Source organism: Lycorma delicatula, chromosome 1, assembly GCF_047948215.1.
Source record: "Lycorma delicatula isolate Av1 chromosome 1, ASM4794821v1, whole genome shotgun sequence".
Lineage (NCBI taxonomy): Eukaryota > Metazoa > Arthropoda > Insecta > Hemiptera > Fulgoridae > Lycorma > Lycorma delicatula.
The window spans coordinates 203,262,737-203,284,079 of record NC_134455.1 but is presented as its reverse complement, the minus strand read 5'-3'; the positions used below and the strand labels follow the sequence as shown (position 1 = coordinate 203,284,079).

The 21,343-nt window shown below is 28.2% G+C and overlaps 1 protein-coding gene across 2 annotated transcripts in view; it reads right to left on the bottom strand.

Annotated features, from left to right (window-relative positions):
* LOC142327590 (WD repeat-containing protein 91) overlaps positions 1-16,688 on the bottom strand; it is a 101,104-nt gene extending 84,416 nt beyond the window's left edge. For both annotated transcript variants that reach the window (XM_075370769.1, XM_075370779.1), the window contains exon 1: positions 16,498-16,688. In XM_075370769.1, the coding sequence (XP_075226884.1) occupies positions 16,498-16,677 (180 nt within the window). In that variant the 5' untranslated portion in view covers positions 16,678-16,688. The remainder of the gene's footprint in view (positions 1-16,497) is intronic.
* Positions 16,689-21,343: the final 4,655 nt, after the last annotated feature.

The window sequence follows — 21,343 nt, the reverse complement described above, 5'->3', positions numbered from 1 at the left end:
ATGATGCAATTTTATTTATTTATTCAAATCAATAACTGCAGCTGATATATTAAACAACAATCACCCTACCTTTTTAATGATGGGAGATGAATTTTTTAATCTGCAAATGACCAGGATTCAAGCTCAAAACGTCCAGATTACAGGTTGTGATGCTAGTTGCTTGCGTCAGCTTCACGGCACAGCTGATACCAAACTGTCTTTTTTAGTAAACTCAATAACTAGTCCAATATACTTATCTATATAAGTTCAGTTGCCTATATGATCTAGTTATAACTCTAATCACCTACTGTCCTATAAGTAAGCCTATCACCTGGAAGGTATTTTATACTTTATGTTGGCAATAAATGAAAGAATATAAAATGCACAATTATATTTTCTCACATTTTGTTTTTTTTATTAACATTTTGAAACGTTTATATTAAAAAGACAAAATAAAACAGACTTCAAAAACTTACCAAGAAGTTCAAATAAATACATTTTTAACAATTTGTTAAATTTTTTACTGTTAGATGGCAGCAGCAAATTATAAAGAATAAATTAATAATCCTTGATTAACTCAACTTATAACACCAAAATTTAAATAACAACTTTTCTTTTTTGAGTCAGTTTTATTTGGAAAGCAGAGAAATTACTTAAACAGGCTAATAGTCAACTTGTGGTAAGACTCATATGGGAAACATATTATGCCCAGATTTCACATTCATTTTTTGTGTTTAATAATTACATTCTAACCAATTTTCTTGAACTTCTGTGAGAAAATGTCTTTAATACTAAAATATCAGGCTGTGCATCATTATTATTTGATTATAAACACATATAATGAAAGAAAATACATCACTACACACATGAAAAAAACTTTCAGTCTGTAACAATTCCCTCAAAACTTTTGTTTCCTTTCTCCCATTTTCTTTACTGTAAAAATAACTGTAATTTGCATTATATACCTCTTTGCTGAATTGTATGTTATTAAATATTATAAATTATTGAAGATTACTAATGTAATGAAGTACAAAGAGTAGTGGTGTTCTGTTATAATTAAATGTATAAAGTAAGCAAATAACAAGTAGCAATTCATTTAATAATGATTATCCAATATTTAGTGTAACAATTATCTTACCTACACAGGAAAATAAAATTTTATTGTATATATTTACAATTGTATATTGTAAACATATACAATATATTTATATTGTATATTTGTCTGTATAGTGGAAAGAAAAAATGTGATGTGGACACCACATTACTTCCTTGTACACCTATTAAATTACTTATACACATTATTTTAAATTAAAAGTACATTAAATTTTATCTCATTAATAACTTCTGATATTTTTATTTTTTTTTATTATTATTGAATTATTTATTTTAAAAACCTTTTGCCATCAGATGTTAATAATTATTAACAAATCAATACATTATAATTAAAAAAATAAATAAATAAAAGTTAAAAAAAAAAGTAGATGAAGTCAGATTTGAACCAATGTGTCTTAGCCTTGTAAGATCCAAATCCTTCATTAATTAAAATGTTATTTGTCTATTAACTCTGGAACCAATGAAAATAATTATAAGTTATGAACATCACTGAAAAGCTCTCAATAAGGGCTTACTACTACAGTTAAGAAAAAGTACAAAATCCAAATTTTTTTTGGATTTTGGGCTTTTTTCAACACTTTTGGTCCAGTCGATTGTAATCAAAAAGGGAGGTACACAATTAGATGTTACAACAGTCCCATCCAAAATTTCAATATCCTACGGCTAATCGTTTTTGAGTTATGCGAGACAGATATGTACATACATATATATGTACAGATATGACACTGAAACTAGTCAAAATGGAATGGTCAAAATGGATTCAAAATTTCAAAATGAATTCTGTTGAAATCTGAAAAACGAAATTTTTTGCGATCACAATACTTCCTTTACTTCATACAAGGAAGTAAGGAATAATATGAAGTGTGAACAAATTTTTCTCTAAATAATTTAATTTATGCAGGAAACAATGGATACTGCTAACACAAAATTGATGATTTAGACCCTGAAGAGGTCCGGTATTTCCAATCAATCAATCTAAAATAAGAAAAAAGATTTTCAAAGATATAAGGTCCAGAGCCTTAAAGAAAAGATACTTTTTCTTTGAGAAATTATGGTTGCTCAAGATAGTTATTAAAAAACAACTACACTATCACCACTTGAAGAAAACAGTAGTAGTAAGAATAATGAAAAGCACTATCAGCTAATCAAATTGCTATTAATTAAGGCTATTGAAAAAAATGAATATTTTTTACCCAAAATTACTATTACTTATAGAGGAATATGTTTAGAGAATTTTTCCAAGGTTGCACAGATACTTTCAAGACACTTTTGGTGATAATTTACTCTTAATTAAACGAACAAATTGTTCCTTCCTATTATTGTAATGAGTTAGAGCAAGAATTTTTGTACAAAACAAATACAGTTATGTAAATGGAACAGTTAGTTAACTCATTTAAAGCTGCAGAAACCTAGCAATGTTAGAAAAACAAATGTCACAAAAAACTTTACTTTTGAAGATATTAGAATGGTTCTACAAATCCTGTTAGTTTCAAGTAATTCAAAAGAGAATTTCACCTGTTTTAGATATAGACATGCTGGACATTATGATCCTAGATGGCCTGGAAGGATAAAAACTAATAAGACACCTAATTTCAGTAATCTTTTTCTTTAAGTTTGTCACTCCATGGAAAAAGGTAATAAGTACAAATAGAATTTAACTGATAAAGAGTGAGTAAATAAATAAATTAAATAAATCTTTATTCTGATCAATACATAAAAGTACATTACTTAGTTCACATCAATACAAGATAAATTTATAACTATAAAAACAAATCATAAGTTGAAAATTTTTAAAGTCCATATTAATTACTTAAATAAAAACACACTAAATAATATTAAGTAGGTAAGTATATTAAATATAAAAATTACTACAAAATCACAATTCAAAAGCTGCAAGTAAAAATTATCTTGAACATATATTTATGTGCACATTGAATGTGATGCAAATAAGTCTTTTTTTTTTAAATTAGTATTATTTAAAAATTCACCAACAGAATAATATTGTTATTGCAAAACAACATTTTTTAAATACGTTTAAATATATTAGAGGGAAGACTTTTTAAACAGTTTGGCAATTTATTAAAAATGGCCACAACAGTATAAGCCCCTTTCTCATGAGCCAAAATACTGTGTTAAGATTTTTAAAAAAAGAGTTCCATTGTCTGGTTTGGTGAACATGGATATTGTTCTGTTTTTAAGAATATATGACCATTCTTTTTAGTAAAGATTGTACATCCATAAATACAAATACAAGAAAAAGTTAACATATTTAATTTCCAAAATATAGTTCTATATGATTCAAACTTATGGGCACCAGATAATGATCTGACAACTCATGGTTATATCTCAAAAACTCTTTCTGACTTTTTGAGGGAGCCCAAGAGATAACATAATTTATACAAGAAAGTATGTAGATATAATAAATAACTAATAAAGAGGAAAAGCTTAGCATTTTATTAAGGTACTTCAGAGGATAACAATATGGGTTGGTTTTCTTACAAATGGAATCAATTTGATCATCTACAAGAATCTGTCATTTAATAAACATCCAGAAAGTTTGCTTGGTAGGTAACAGAAATACTATCTTTACCATTAATGGGAATTCTATCTACACGATCAGCAATGTTATATCTACCTGATAAGTGCAATCCATATAGTTTAAAGTTAAATGCTTAAATAACTTTTTAAGCTGCTATTGTAAAATTTTTAATACCTTTTAAATAATTATCTTCAGATGTTGATACAACCATGTCATCTACAAAAAGGATTACAATGAATGGGTCAAGATTTTGATGCAGGTCATTAAAAAACAATAAAAAAGACAAGGCACTAAAAATATTTCCCTAAGGCACTCCCTGTTCTACATCTTGAAGTGACAAACTAAATTTTAAATGTGTATTCTTATCAAACAATGGAATTCCAGTTCTTATTTACAGTTGGTAAGATTTGACCTTAACCAATTGTAATCAGCTTCTTTGATACCATAACTGCTAAGTTATGTGTAAAAACTCAGTAAAAAATGTGGATCTAAGTCAATTTTTTTGGTGATATTGTAAAAAATTGAAAATGGAATCTTTTTCTTATCTACTGAACTTAATATATGCATTTTCCAAAAACTGGGAAATTCCTGTATCAGTAGATAATTTTATTCTAAAACCATGGTGAAAGTTTGTTAATACAGTATGCTTTTCAAGAAAAGTTAATGATTTTTTCAAATACTTTAGATTATATGGACATTAGTGAAATTGGTCATTAATTTTGTAAATTAAGTGCTGAACCATTCTAAGGAAAGGAATATCAACAGAACTCTTAAGCCAGCTAGGGAACAGCTGGCCCTTTCAGCTGTTGTTTAAAGATTCATTAATTATATTTGTAAAGGGTATAACAGTAGCATCTATGACTTCTTTAAAAAAAAAACTAGCAGGAATATCATTAATACTCAGAATATAGTTACTCTTTATATTTGAAATATAAGTTAGTATAATTTCCTGTGTATCATCAGGAAATCAAAATACTGATTCATCAACAAAACTATTCAAGGTGAATGGCTATGTATGAAATGGAACATTATTATTGTTGTTAGTGTTGTTTGAAATACTGAAAAAGAAATTATTAAATTCCTGTGCTAACTGAATAGGGGATGAGATGACAGAAGTAAAGTCCTTTTTATTTTTGAAGTTAACTGACCTGTTTGATTTTTAGATTTACTTCCTTTCTCTTTTAGTAACTGCCCACATGGTTTTAGATCTTTTTTTTTTTTAATTAAATACAATCTTTTAGCCGTAAATTTTTTTGTAATTTTTCAAATAATTCTGCAAGTTATCGGACAAATTATATTTAGACATTTCTGACAGATATTTAGCATAGAGCTAGATTTTACAATTCCTTTGGCAATTCATGTAATTTTCTTTTTATGTTTAATCTCTTTTTTTACTAAAGGTCAAGCTAGAAAAAAATCTTTCTAAAACTGACTAAGAAAACTGTTAAATTTTCTATCAAAACTAATTTAGTCATTAGACTCATCTCTTTTAAAGTGAATTCATTAATCTCAGATGATCCTATTGTTCCATAAGTTGTGATAGGAGTTACTGTTGACATGTAAATTTATTTAGGGACTAGAAATAGTACGAATTACTAAATAAACTTGCTTAAATTTGAAGATGTCTAATGCAATTTTAAAAATGCCTTCAAATTGAAATAAGAACTTTCTCTGAACAGACACAAACCTCATTAACTGTTTTGAGTCCAAGTGATATCATAACTAAGGCAATAAAAGTGCAGAAGAGTTCTATTATTTTATATTAACATTTACTTTTATTTATGCCATAAAGATCAGAGATGACCTTAATTAAGGTAATAAATAGCAGATATCCTATTCTGAAAACAGATGATTTTATCCCAATTTAAGTAGCATAGTATACATGCAATTGAATTTTAAAAAGCTTGTCATCATATCAAATTAACAGAACAGATTAGGAAAATTATTATACTTCAAACACCGCATGGAATGTTCGATACAAAAAATTTATTTTTTGGTTGACTTTAAGAAAATTATAGATCAGGCATTAAAAGACTGTGGAGGTGTTTGCATTTTAATATGATCAACTAGTGTGTGCATCCATTGGAGAAATTTTAGAAAACAGTAAAAATTTACATGATTTAAATGATAAAAATTATGTATTTAATAAAAGTAAAAAAATCACAATAAAAAATAGTTAGCATAAGCCATTAACTCTCTAACGTTGGTGTTGGTATTTGGTTTTGTGGTTACTTACCTAATGTATCAGAATATCTGATTATATAAAATAAAATTAAAATGTATATTGTATTTTTTATAATCAAAAACTAACTTGAACAACCCAAGTACAGAATTACAAGTAAATAAAATGACACTAACCTTTATTTTTTCTTTATTCCAATAGCAATTTTGCGGGATCCCACATCATCAGTTATATATAAATTATATAAAATTACATATCAAACATAACACTTTTTTTTTTTTAAATAAAAATTAAAGGATTAAAATCAAATTCCTTTAGAAGCTGAAGCATTTAAAAATTTGCTAACATAACAGATGTTTTCCAGTAGCCAACTTACATTGGCTGACTTGAAAACATCTGTTATGTTAGCACACTGAATAGGTGGTTTACCCTCCTTTTTATCAGTGGAAATGTGTTAAGGTAGAAAAAAAAAGTAGAAAAGAAAGGTGAAAGGTATTCTTACTTGCATGGTAAATGTTTCCATTTCATACAGGTAATAAACTGTTTGAATTTGGTTCTGAGAGATGGCAGTTTAATTTACAAACCTATAATTATATTGTACAGTACATTTCAGGAAAAATGTTTTAGAAAAGTCAGTTAGAAAAAACAATACCTATCCATATGGAAGTACAACAGCAGATGGCTATGTCCAAAGTTGTGTTAATAAAAGATATGAAGATAGAATCTCAAAATAATGAAGAATTATTAAACGTATTATGAAAATTAAGAAATTATGAAACGTAAATGAAAAATTACCAAAAAGTAGAGTAGTTAAACAAAGTGTTATGACAAGTTATAAAAAGTTAGTTAGTGTTTGTTTATAGCTTTTTATAAGTTATATAAACACTATAAAAATTTCCAAACAGTATAATGTTTAGGATTAGTAAAATAAATATAATATTATTCGGTAAGGAAGTATAATATCTGTGAATCTTTAAAAAGATGAATTTTGGATCAGACTGATGAAAGTCATCCACCAATGAAGGAAGAGAAGATTATGTTTGAAAATTTGTTGATCAAGAATGCATATAAAAGCAAAAAATGGATGTGAACAAAATTGTGATTAACTGTTTGTTTGGGATAATAGATTTGAAGAAGACATAACTACATGAAACTAGCCAATTCAGGCTTGCCTTGCTCATGGCCTTTCCCATCTAGCCAGGGGGTGGAGCCCTATGATTCCCACTGCGTTCATTATCCTCATGCTTGTGAGATTAATACAAATAAATAACAATTAAAGCCTTAAAAGCTCTCTTTCCTCCAATGTTTCCCTCATTCTCGACATTTAAGCTCCTGCTGTAGATGAACATATCCCTTTTGGCCTTTTCCAGTACCCTCGACAAGCCTATATCTCAAAAAGGGGTCAAGGCTGAAAATCAGATGCTATAAAATTCACAGTCTATTATTTTTAAGTTGAAAACAAAGTAAAAAACAGTAATACGTCATCATCCAAGAGAAAAAATTCACTACTTCACAACCCCCCCACTCGCCCCAAGAGGGTTAGAACCTCAATCTATGGCTTAAATTCTTCCCTGGGGTTACATGGATGTATCCTGAAAATTTGAAAGCAAACAGTTGGTTGGTTCTCGCATGATGCAGTTGTGAACGGACAGAACCATCACAAACTTTCGCATTTATAAATTAAGATAGATCGATTGAAATATAACATTTTAAAAATATGGTTTTCTAGATCATATAAATTAACAGATAATATGTTTTATCATATACAACGTAATAAAGAATTTGATCGACTAATAAATATGATTTCTTATACTCAATTATATTGGCTCCATGCAATCAATGGAAACATTTAAAAATACCAATAAAATACTTCAAACTGTTCTGAAAAATAAAACCCAATGGAAGAGAGAATGCAGCAATACTTTTTCCGTAGTATGACATTCACTACTAGAATGCCAACAACAAAATTGTTCTTTGAGAGAAAATCTCAACTGTACTAGCAGACTTACTTATGGAAATTTCACAGAGGATTTTTTTCAATAAGGTTTTGTTATTTTGAATATAAATGAATACCTTTAAAATGACATTTTAAAGCAATTTTTTTTTAATTACTGTTTAATATAACCAAGCTATAGTACCTATTATATAACCATGTTATATCAATATATATGTATATATATATATATATATATATGATACATCATATTGATTTATATTCAGATAGATAAGTTAAAATACAAAAAATGCAGAAACAAAAACATTTTTTTGGATTCAAGACAGAAAATGTCCAAACTTTTAATATTATTATTTAAATTAAATTTCTTGATTTCCACTATTTCCAAATTTGTCCGAATATCAGATGAATGTTTGTTATTAATAAGGTGGTCAGCAACATTAGATAAACCCAATTTACCATTTTTTAAATTTCTAATATGTTCTAACAGTCTAATTTTAAAAGACCTATTAGTTTTACCTATATATATATATATATGGTCACAATCATTGCATTTTATTTTATAAATTCCACATAAATTATGTAAGTCAGTGTGATTGTTATTTTTTAAATATTTTATTATATGATTGTTTGTCTTGTATGTCGGTTTAAATTTACTTTTATCATAAATATTAATTATATTTTCAACTACATTATCATTGTATAAATATTTTAAATATATGTTATCAATTTTTTGTGTATCATTTATAGGTATAGGAGTTGTGGTATTATTAATTTTTTAAGCTTCTTTTTTATATATATTATCAATTAAAGAAACATTATAACCATTATGTTTAGCAATTTTTTTTTATAATATCTATTTCTTTGTTTAATTTACTTTTATTTTTATTATATTGCATGTAATTAATTGGTCTATTAACCATGCGTGTATATGTACTAACTTTGTGTGATGATGGATGATTTGAATTTCTATGTATTGTGGTTTTATTGGTTGTGGGTTTCCTATATACTAACATTATAAATTGATTAGTTTTGTTAATTTTGATATCTAGAAAAATTATTTCTCTATTTATGTCAATTTCCAAAGTTAATTTTATTCAAAATTATTAAATGTTCATTGTGTATAATGGGATTATAAACTACATAAACATACTGTTGTCCATAATAGGATGTCATGTGTATGAATAATCCCATAAATAATTTTATCTTCAAAATCCTGTAAATAAATCTTGGACATGATAGCTGATAATGTAAAGCCCACTGGTAAAGTATTTTCCTGAATATAATATGAATTATTAAGTTTACAGTAATTTCATTGGCAAATATTTCTAACAATAGTAATATAATATCAATAAACAGTGGGTCTTCATTAATATATATTAATTTGTTTTTTATTATATGAACTGTTTTATCTATGGATATGCTACGGCACATATTACTAATAACTTACCATCCTAGTTGTTTTCACAAATTGTTAAATCTTTTAATTTATTTACAATTTCAAATCTGTTTTTTATATTGTATTTATAATCCAAATTCATTTTTATCCTAAGTATTTTATCTATTGTTTTTGATATAATATATGATGGAATAGTTGTGAAATCTACCACATAGGTATACCAGGTTTATGTATTTTTGAGTCTCATTAATTTTGGTGCACTTAGTTCAAATGGATATAACATAGAATGATATTTTAAGTTATTTTTATAATTAAAAATATTACGGTAATTTTTTATTAAGCTTTTAGTTATTTTTTAAATTTATTAGTTGGGTCATTTATTTCTTCGAAATTATTTTCTAGTACATACTGTTTCATCATATTATTATATTTATCAGTATGCATAATGACAGGAGTCTTGGTTTTATCTGATTTTGTTTTATATTATATCTAATGATATATAATATATGTATATAAATGGTGAATGATAAATATATAATCTTGTGTATAAATGATATACAAAAAATTGACAACGTATATTTAAAATATTTATTCACTGATAATGTAGTTGAAAATATAATTAATATTTATGATAAAAGTAAATTTAAACCGACATACAAGACAAACAATCATATAATAAAATATTTAAAAAATAACAATCACACTGACTTACATAATTTATGTGGAATTTATAAAATAAAATGCAATGATTGTGACCATATATATATATATATATATATATATATATATATATATATATATAGGTAAAAGTAATAGGTCTTTTAAAATTAGACTGTTAGAACATATTAGAAATTAAAAAAATGGTAAATTGGGTTTATCTAATGTTGCTGACCACCTTATTAATAACAAACATTCATCTGATATTCGGACAAATTTGGAAATAGTGGAAATTAAGAAATTTAATTTAAATAATAATATTAAAAGTTTGGACATTTTGGAGAGATTTTACATATATAAGTACAAAAGGATTTCCAACCTGATCAACTTTCAGAGTATGAAGATGACACTATTATAAAAGCAGCAACATATGGCAGCACGTTTTTAGATAAAAATAAATATAATCAGAATGTATATAAATAATTTCAAATCCACTCAGTGATTTAAGATTGGCTGACCAGGTTACATGTTGTAAATTTTCTAATTATTTTATTTTTAATTCTTAATTGACGTCATATTTGAATATATGTAGTTATTTTATTTAACTGACTTCATGTTTTGTATATATGATTGTAGTAATTTTAATATTTATTTTTAAAAAAAAATTGTTATGTTTGATATGATATGAATTTTATATAATTTATAATTGATGATGTGGGATCCCGTGAAATTGTTATTGGAATAAAGAAAAGAAAAATAAGGTTATTGTCATTTCATTTACTTTGTAATTCTGTACTTGGGTTTTTCAAGTTGGTTATCGATTATAAAAAATACAATATATTGGTACAGAGAAATATGGGTCTTATAAGTACTGATTTTAGAAAAAAGAAAACCTTTTTATACAAAAGCTTTTTTGTATATATATACAAAATAGGGAAAGAGTTCTGTGATCATGATAGGAACAACAAACCTTGCATTAAATCTTAATTTTTATTTTTTTAATTGTCCTGGGTTTACTTGGCTGCAACTCTAAATTTATATATTGTAAATATTATTATAACCAAATAAATTACACTGCTGTCTGGTAAATACGTCTATAAGTAATATTTAATTTATAATTCAAGTCATTACAGACTTTTATAATTTATAAATAAGTTGAATTCAGATATTTATGAATAAAGAGTAAAAATATAAAAACTTATTCTATGCAAACTTGAAGACAACTCGCATACACAAAATTAATCTTTTCTTTCCGTAGTAGCTAAACATTTTCAAAACATCATGACACTAATAAAAACAAACATACTACTCGGAAAGAAATATTTTTAATTGAGTGATAAGCCACACGTGCATAATTTCCTTCAGTTCTTGAGTAGAGATGAGTCAATGAGTTCTTAAAATTTCTTTCAGTAAACCAAACAACTGAAAGTCTGTAGGAGCATGATCAAGACCACACAGAGCAAGTCAATACTTCAAACTTTATTTTCTGGAGTTTCAACTGCATTGGCAACAGATGCAGAATGGCATTATCATACAACAAAGCACTGTCTTTTAATAGTTTTCCTAGGTATTTGTTTCAAACTACAGTCTTTAGCTTCTCAATAAGCATTTCACTGAAATGAGCCTCTTCCCTTATAACATTCCAGTACTGGGGGCTTGTGAGTCAGCAAAAAAAAACCTATAGCATCAATTTTCCTGCTGATGGTTGGCTTTTAAACCGTTTCTACATACAATTGTGGATGTTTCACTTCACATTCATCATTTAAAACTCTAGCTCATAATGGTAAACCCCATGTTTAGTGAACACCGATTATTCTGTCTAAGTCCTCTTCATTATCTATAATGAAGAGGAAAAAAATTTGGATTCAAAATATTTTTTGACAGGTGTAAAAGCCAATTTCTTTAAAGAACATTCTGTGTTGTTTTGGGACCATTTTGCACATACTTTATGGAAATTGAGATAATTTACTGTAAATGAACTTACAGGCAGAATCATAACCAAACTGAAAACAATTTCCCATTTCATCATTCAACTGACTTTCAGAACCATGATACAAATGAGGATGATTTAATAAGTCAGTGACTTCTCAGAAGGTGGCACTCCAATTGCTACTTTCTTTCCATCGCTTATAAGTCTCATCTTATCTAGGCTTACAAATAAAGTTGTGAGTAATAGATATTTGACTGCACTTTAAAGTTGATGTGTCAAGACAACATGGAAAAACACAAATTTCATGTAATTATAAAACACTACTACTGTTTGTGAGTAAGAGCAATAAAGGAAAGAAAACAAAAGTACTGTGGAGAATCTGCTCCTTTGCTTGGAATGGCTCAAGAGTAATTTATAGAATTTTGCTGTGGTCGTAAGAGTACAAGTGATGCTGAGTGTTCAGGACATCCAAAAGAAATAACTATTCAAGAATAATCAATAAAATCCACGATAACATATTGGAATATTACCAAACAAGGTACATGATATTAGTGAGATCATAAACGTTTCAACTGAATGTGTATGGCAAATTTTACATGAATGGTTGAGTATGTGAAAGCTATCAGCAAAATGGATGCCACTGCAAGATGACTTCAAAGCAATGTTTGACCACCTACCAGTGCAATCCAAATGAGTTTTTGTAGTATTGTGTTATTGTCGATGAAACATGGATTCATTATTATATGCTGGAAACAAAACAGCAGTCAAAACAGTGGGTAAAATGAACCCATCAAATGGGAAAGTTATTGCTGAAACAAATGAGTATTTTGGAGAATTCAATACATCATCCTTTTTGGAAAGCATAAAAAATTAGAAAATAATTGGAATAAGTGTATCAAACTAAAATGGGATTATGTTGAAAAATGAACTAAATTTTAATTTAAAAAATGTTTCTTTATTTTAAAGTAACTAACTTATCAAACCACCTTCATGTATGGTCAATGCTATTGTCGGTTGTAACCATACATGTGCATCTGCTCTTCCTTTATTATCACATGTGTGACATTTTTTAATTTTTCAATCTTTTAATTTCTCATAGACTCTGTGTTGTGATAAAATACTGTTCCCATATTCTAATAAAAGCCTACAATAGATCTTTGCCCCTTAACACCACAAATTCCAGATTACTGAATACTGCTCCTATTTGAAACACAATGAAAATGAAGCAGCCTTGGTTAACATTATGAATATGATTGTAAAAATGAATTATCAGCTTCAAATCTACACATTTGATTTAAGTTAGAAACAATGGCTTAAATATATCTGCATGCAAAAACAGTATTGTTACCAACAGAAACACAAATATATAGTATATAATTATTGACTCATTCTCATAAAACAAAATAGCAAGATCAATAACCCTAAGACATGGATCTTCAGCCCACAGCCCACAGCCCACCTCAAAGGTTTTATGGCTCACAGACAAAAGGGTTAAATAATTACAAAAGAGTTAAGATATAAAACACTGAATTTAATTTCATTTACTATTTCTCAAATCTATAATAAGTAACTGCAGTAGCAAATGCTACAGAACTGAATTTAGAGGGAAAATAGTTTAAGGATTTCCTAAATGAAATGGATATATCTATTTTCTTCTCACATATAACTTTTAACAACCTAACTTTTTATAAAAATAGTAAAACTTCAATTCATAGATTATTACACAAGAGAGGAATGAAATATGGTCACATAAAAAAAATGTAAAGAATTTTCATTAACTCAACGCAGTCCACATTGAGATACATACTTTTGGCTTGCAATGGCAGCATAAATCTATAAAAGCAACATAAAGATATTTTCAAATAAAATATTGTTAACAGTGGATTGTGATTCTTGAATCAGTACAGGTTAGAAATACTGGCTTGAAGGCCAGGTTAGAAAATGTATTGAAGACCCCTGCCATAAGATTTAAAATTTAAACAAACAAACAAAGAAACTCAACAATGAAAATAATTTTAATAATAAATATTCGTTCACAATGTACCTTTTTTCTGTTTAGCCTTCAGACCCAATGTAAGGTATTACTTCAGAGGATGAATGAGAATTATATGTATCAATGTAAATGAAGTGTAGTCTTGTACAGTCTCGGGTAGACCATTCCTGAGATGTGTGATTAAAACTGTATTCAACTGTATAAAACGTCCCGTTACTTACCTTTCCTTTTTTCTGTTTAGCCTCCGAAACCACTGTAAGATATTACTTCAGATGATGAATGAGGATGATATCTATGAATGTAAATGAAGTGCAGTCTTGCAGTCTCAGGTGTAGACTATTCCTTAGATGTGTGGTTAATTGAAACCAAACTACCAAAGAACACTGGTATCCATGATCTAGTATTCAAATCTGTATAAAAGTAACTGCCTTTACTAGGATTTGAATCTTAAAACTCTTGACTTTGAAACCAGCTGATCTGCGATAAGTTCACCACTAGACCAATCCGATGGGTAACAATCTATCTACTGTAATGTACAGTTCATTGATGATAAGATGGATCTGTTGTCTTAAGTTAGTTTAAGTTCCGGTTAACTATAGCCCATTGGGCCGGTCTAGTGGTTAACTCATCATTGAAAATTAGCTGATTTCAAAGTAAAGAGTTCTAAGGTTCAAATCCTAGTAAAGGCAATTACTTTTATAAGGAATTGAATACTAGATCGTGGATACCGATGTTCTTTGGTGGTTTAACCACCCATCTCAGGAATGGTGTCAATCTGAGACTGTACAAGACTAAACTTCATTTACATTCATACATTTTATCCTCATTCATCCTCTGAAGTAATACCATACGATGGTCTGGAGGCTGAACAGAAAAAGAGGGAAATTCAGGTTAACCACACATCTCAGGAATGGTTGACGTCAGACTGTACAAAACTACACCCATACATATTATCCTCTGAAGTAAATCCTAAATCCTTACAGTGGTTCCAGAGCTAAACAGAAAAATAAAAAAAAAGGGTTCAGATTAGTTAATACTAGATTAAACTTTAACGAGACTTGCTCTATGATGAAACAAGTACTGAACATTCAAACACAACAAGCCGAATATTATCGGATCTTAAGTTGGTAAAATTAGTTTGCATCCTAAACGCAAAAGGAAAGAAAACAAAAATCTCATTAATGAACGTAAAAGAAAGGTTGGTTTTGTTTTAAAAGCCAATAAAAGAAATACCATTGTGATTTTGAAAAAACATATTTATAAGATGAAGAATATTTTTAAAAATTACAACTTTAACTTTAACATGGCTATGTCTAGTAAATTGGCCTCTACATTCATAAACATTAAAGATAAAATCAAAGAAAAAACATTTATAAATATAATAACTGCAATTTAGGATATATAGGGCAAACTAAATGAAAGATTGAAACTAGAATAAATGAGCATTTGGCTTATTATAAATATAAGGTGTGAGAAATTGGATATGCCCCAGTACTGTTTGTAAACTAGTTAAAAGTTAAGTTTATTCAAGACAATGGTTTTAAAAAATGTATGCACTAATTAGGAATTATGTTGTTAAATAGATTAACTTTTATCAATAATGAAGCAAAAACCTCATTACCAGACTCATTATTAATAATAATAATAATAATAATAATAATAATAATAATGAGGAAGCTGTATACAATAGCATGTTTAAAATTTAAATTTATCAAAAATAATTTGTGGAAATGTTCGTAAGAACATTAAAATATTCACCCTTAAGTTTTTTCATGGCCAGGGGACATCCTATAAAAGAGGTGGACACTAAGTTATGGCAGTTTAGAGTATTAAAAGGTTCAAATATTTTTTAATTTAATTTAAAAATTATAAATTTAATTTGTCAAATCCCTATTCTGCCTAGAATAACAAGATGTTTATAATTTTTTCTTTTTACTTTTTTTTTTTACTAAAATCACTAATATAAAGTAATTTTTCCTAGTGTTCACCGTACTGTTTATTTGGTAACTAATATTATTTATAGTTTCTTTAATTTCATTTTTTAGTTTTTTATTTACTCTTTCCATAATATGATAATGATTAAATAATCAAAAATGGTCATCCACATTCAGGTTTTAAGTAAAAATCGTTATAAATGGTCTTTGGAATGTTATCTAGGTTTCCAATTTCAATGTACATTTCGCATCACTCATCATTATTTTTAATATTTATCTTATTTGGTATAAGAAAATTTTTTTAATCGATTCACAATCCTTTCATTGGCACATTCGATTTCTAAATTTCATTTTAATTTTCATCTCAAATAACAAAGTTTCTTTTGATTTTCATTTTGTCTGGAATTCACCTCTTTCTGCTACTTCATACTTAATAAAATGAAGCAAAAAACATTCAATACTTTCCTCAGTAGTGTGGTACAGAACTGAGATTTTACAAGCATTTGACATAGCTATGTATATTAAGCTATGTATACAAAAAAAAAACGTAGGAACAACGAAAATTTTCTAATAATGTTTTACTAATTCTTAGGTTTTCTTGAATAAGATTTATTATAAAAATGTTGAAGGTCTAGCACGACTGCACAAGTTAGGTCTAATAACGCCGAATAAAATTTTAAAAACAACAAATTTAACCACAACTACTACCAATTAATAATATATCACAATACACCATACCTAATACGTCAATAAATGCACAAGTGCCCAAAAATCTATGAATATAAACATTATTTCAAAGTAAAATATATAAACCTACCCTAAAAGATTTGTCTTTATCAGTTTTTAATTCAGAATCAAATGACTTTAATGTATTCATGAAACCTCTAAATACAAAATATTCTCGAATCAATTCATCAATTAATTGAATGTGCGACATTTTTAAGCAATAAACCTCACTTAATATTAAACACAAATGCTTAACATAACCAAGTAACATATGGACTTATCAATTTGTTTACAGCTACAGAACTACCAACTGCTAAAATTAAAATCACTATCACAAATACACGCTTTACTCACTCCATCTCGTATCCAGAATAATTACAAGATTAAAAGTAACCAATAAATAGACTAAGAGTGAGCATAGAAAATATTTATTAATTTTGAGAATAAAAGGCAGATGTCTATTTATCATTACCAAATTCTTTTTTAAGAAAGATGAATTCTCTAACGTGAAAATTGCTGCCGAAACGGGTTTCGAAACCCGAACTTTGTTAAACATACAATCTAAGTGGCTTATAAAATAACAGAAATATCGTAACATTTGATAGTTTCGTAATTTGAATGTCAACAGATGTTTATCAAATTCGAAGTATGATATTAAAGTGGTGGGAAAGAAAATGGGAGAAATCAATGCAAATTTTTTCGAGCTGTTTATCCCAATTATCCCCAACAATGATATCTGTACTTATGATGTAATACTTAATAGTTGTGCTTGTCAGCACTTCAGGTCCTTGGTTGAATTTTTCGCTCGGATCTCATGTTTATGAGCACACAGTGTAAATGTTCTATTGATCACTGTATTACAGGAAGCGACCTGCCAATAAATAAATACTACATTACTGAAAAGAAGTTTTTTTTCTATATAACAATGCAAAAAGACTCACTTTCTAAAAATATTTTTAGATTTGCTCAAATCTTTCTTTCTCAAGTAACTGTCTTAACTTTCTTAGGATATTTTATGTAATCAAATACAATATTAATGTAAGTGCAGTTGTTAGTTTATATTCTACATTAATATATGGATTAATTTTGTTTAGGAATTAATTTCTAAAAGCAAATCATTAATTTCTTAAACTGATGGCTTAAAAAACAAGTAAAATATCAGCAGAATTGTATTTATAATTATAGTAAAGTTTATGAAGTTCTAAATGTAACACTATTTTGATTAAAAAATAGGGTTGACATTATTCAACTTTTCCTACTGAAAAGTTGTTGGTATGTAATATATCATACTCATTAGAGTAATTAATTCAGCGTCAAATAATGGGCAGGCAGGAGTAGGTTTCGTGATGAACAAGAAGATAGGGAAGAGAGTGGAGTATTTCAAGACGCATAGCGATAGAATCATTGTAATAAGGATAAAATCAAAACCTAAACCGACAACGATTGTTAACATCTATATGCCTACAAGCGCCCATGATGATGATGATGAGGTAGAGTGTGTATACGAAGAGATTGATGAAGCAATTAAACACGTAAAAGGAGATGAAAATTTAATAATTGTTGGAGATTGGAATGCAAGCATTGGAAAAGGCAAGGAAGAAAATATAGTGGGTGAATACGGGCTGGGCAAAGGAATGAAAGAGGGGACCGACTATAATATAAGGGGACCGACTACTGCACGAAATATAATTTAGTAATTGCCAACACCCGATTTAAAAATCATAATAGAAGAATATACACTTGGAAAAAGCCAGGCGATACTGCAAGGTATCAGATAGATTATATCATGGTTAAGCAAAGATTTAGAAATCAACTCGTTGACTGCAAAACTTACCCTGGAGCAGACATTGATAGCGACCATAATTTGGTGATAATGAAATGTAGATTGGGGTTTAAAAACCTGAAGAAAAGGTGTCAGATGAATCGGTGGAATTTAGAGAAGCTTGAGGAAGAGAAGGTAAAGAAGGTTTTTGAGGAGGACATCGCAAGAGGTCTGAGTAAAAAAGATAAGATAGAAAATGTAGAAGAACAGTGGGAGAATGTTAAAAAGAAAATTCTTAAATCAGCAGAAGTGAACTTAGGTGGAATAAAGAGAACTGGTAGAAAATCTTGGGTTTCAGACGATATATTGCAGCTGATGGATGAACGTAGAAAATATAAGAATGCTAGTGATGAAGAAAGTAAAAGGAACTATGGACAATTAAGAAATGCTATAAACAGGAAGTGCAAACTAGCGAAAGAAGAGTGGATTAAAGAAAAGTGTTCAGAAGTGGAAAGAGAAATGAACATTGGTAAAATAGACAGAGCATACAGGAAAGATAAGGAAAATTTTGGGGTTCATAAATTAAAATCTAATAATGTGTTAAACAACGATGGTACACCAATATATAATACGAAAGGTAAAGTCGATAGATGGGTGGAATATACTGAAGAGTTATACGGAGGAAATTGATTAGAAAATGGTGTTATAGAGGAAGAAGAGGAAGTTGAGGAGGATGAAATGGGAGAAACAATACTGAGATCTGAATTTAAGAGAGCATTAAAAGATTTAAATGGCAGAAAGGCTCCTGGAATAGACAGAATACCTGTAGAATTACTGCGCAGTGCAGGTGAGGAAGCGATTGATAAATTATACAAACTGGTGTGTGATATTTATGAAAAAGGGGAAGTTCCGTCAGACTTCAAAAAAAGTGTTATAGTCATGATAACAAAGAAAGCAGGGACAGATAAATGTGAAGAATACAGAACAATTAGTTTAACTAGTCATGTATCAAAAATCTTAACTAGAATTCTATACAGAAGAATTGAGAGGAGAGTGGAGGAAGTGTTAGGAGAAGACCAATTTGGTTTCAGGAAAAGTATAGGGACAAGGGAAGCAATTTTAGGCCTCAGATTAATAGTAGAAGGAAGATTAAAGAAAAACAAACCAACATATTTGGCGTTTATAGACCTAGAAAAGGCATTCGATAACGTAGACTGGAATAAAATGTTCAGCATTTTAAAAAAATTAGGGTTCAAATACAGAGATAGAAGAACTTTATATGGAAGTGAAACTTGGACAATCGGAGTATCTGAGAAGAAAAGATTAGAAGCTTTTGAAATGTGGTGCTATAGGAGAATGTTAAAAATCAGATGGGTGGATAAATTACCAAATGAAGAGGTATTGCGGCAAATAGATGAAGAAAGAAGCATTTGGAAAAATATAGTTAAAAGAAGAGAAAGACTTATAGGCCACATACTAAGGCATCCTGGAATAGTAGCTTTAATATTGGAAGGACAGGTAGAAGGGAAAAATTGTGTAGGCAGGCCACGTTTGGAATATGTAAAACAAATTGTTAGGGATGTAGGATGTAGAGGCTATACTGAAATGAAACGACTAGCACTAGATAGGGAATCTTGGAGAGCTGCATCAAACCAGTCAAATGACTGAAGACAAAAAAAAAAATATATATCATATGAAAAAGGGGATATTAATTAGTTTCTTAACATTACCTGTTTAAATCTTTCTTATGTGGCACATTTAAAACACTTGAGCCATAAGAGACAGTATCTGTAGTCAGTATTAGTCACAGTCAATATCTGTGAGCAGTGACATTTGCTATAAACCAGTCTCCGTGGTGAACTTAATAAATATGTTTCATGTAGGGCTTAACATTACCTATATTTCAATGCTGATATTCAACAGTATATTTGATTAAATTAAGAAGGCAATGGGAATATCTTTACTTACTCATGTAAGCATAGAATGGGATTTGTTTCTCTTGAGAAATGACTATGTTGTTTATTTTTAGATAAACTTGAGACGCATGACAGGTTTCTTATGACTATTACAGCCATATAACATTTTCAACATATTTTTCTATATAACATTTTCACAACTGCATAACTTTGATTAATATCAGATTTCCATTTTTATGCATTAGAGAGATTCTTACAAAAATGTTTTATCTTAATAAAATTCCTCTAAGAATGTTAATATTTACCTTCATCTATGAACAAGCTAAGTTTAAGTATTTGTAACTATGATAATTTGATTTATTTAATCTTAAAAGGAGCTACTTGAGATATGATTATACTTTCTATATTGAACTGACTGTAATTCTGAGTCTCTTATCTTTTGTTAATCAATTTATTGCTGTATTTTAAAATATTAATAAATAAAATTATATTCCTATGTAAGTACAAGTAGAATACCATTACAGCAAATATCTACCTCATGTGAGATATATTATCAGCACTGAGCTTGTTAAAAGGTGGAACTTACCTTGTTATTCTTCAATCTGCTACTTTTGTCCTTGATAACCAAGTGACCTTCATGTAAATAATAAAAAGAGAGGCTTATATATTTTCCTGACCAATTTTTTTTAGTTTATTTCTATTAAAAATAAGTTTAAGAAAACATTTAAAAAAAATTAATTTTGACTAATATATCTTTTTCAGATTGTTACGCTATCCACATCCCCTTTCCTATGTCATATTAAATTTAATATTTCTATTTCTCTTCTCTTTTTCTGTCATGAGACTGTTATACTTAAATATTTTTACTCAAAGTATGCCCTACTACATTTGTATGAGTTTTGTTTCCACTTAAAAAAAATGGATAATATTGGGACGGCAAAGCTAGATACATAGAAATGAAAGAATTTAAAGAAAATATAGTGTCTCAATAAGATGATGTCATAGAGTACATGTTTGTACTCTATGACATGTTATCATAGAGTAAATGATAACATGATCTCATGTTACATGAGTAGATGTCATAGAGTAAATGTTTGTTTCCAGACAACTTTGAGAAAAATATAGTACCAAACAAATTTATATACTGCTTAACAAGAGATTTGTATTCATATTCAAATAACTATTAGTAATTAAGTCATAAGCTTTTTAGCCATAAATTCAGTAATAGAAGTCACAAGAAAAAATACCTCTAATGAACA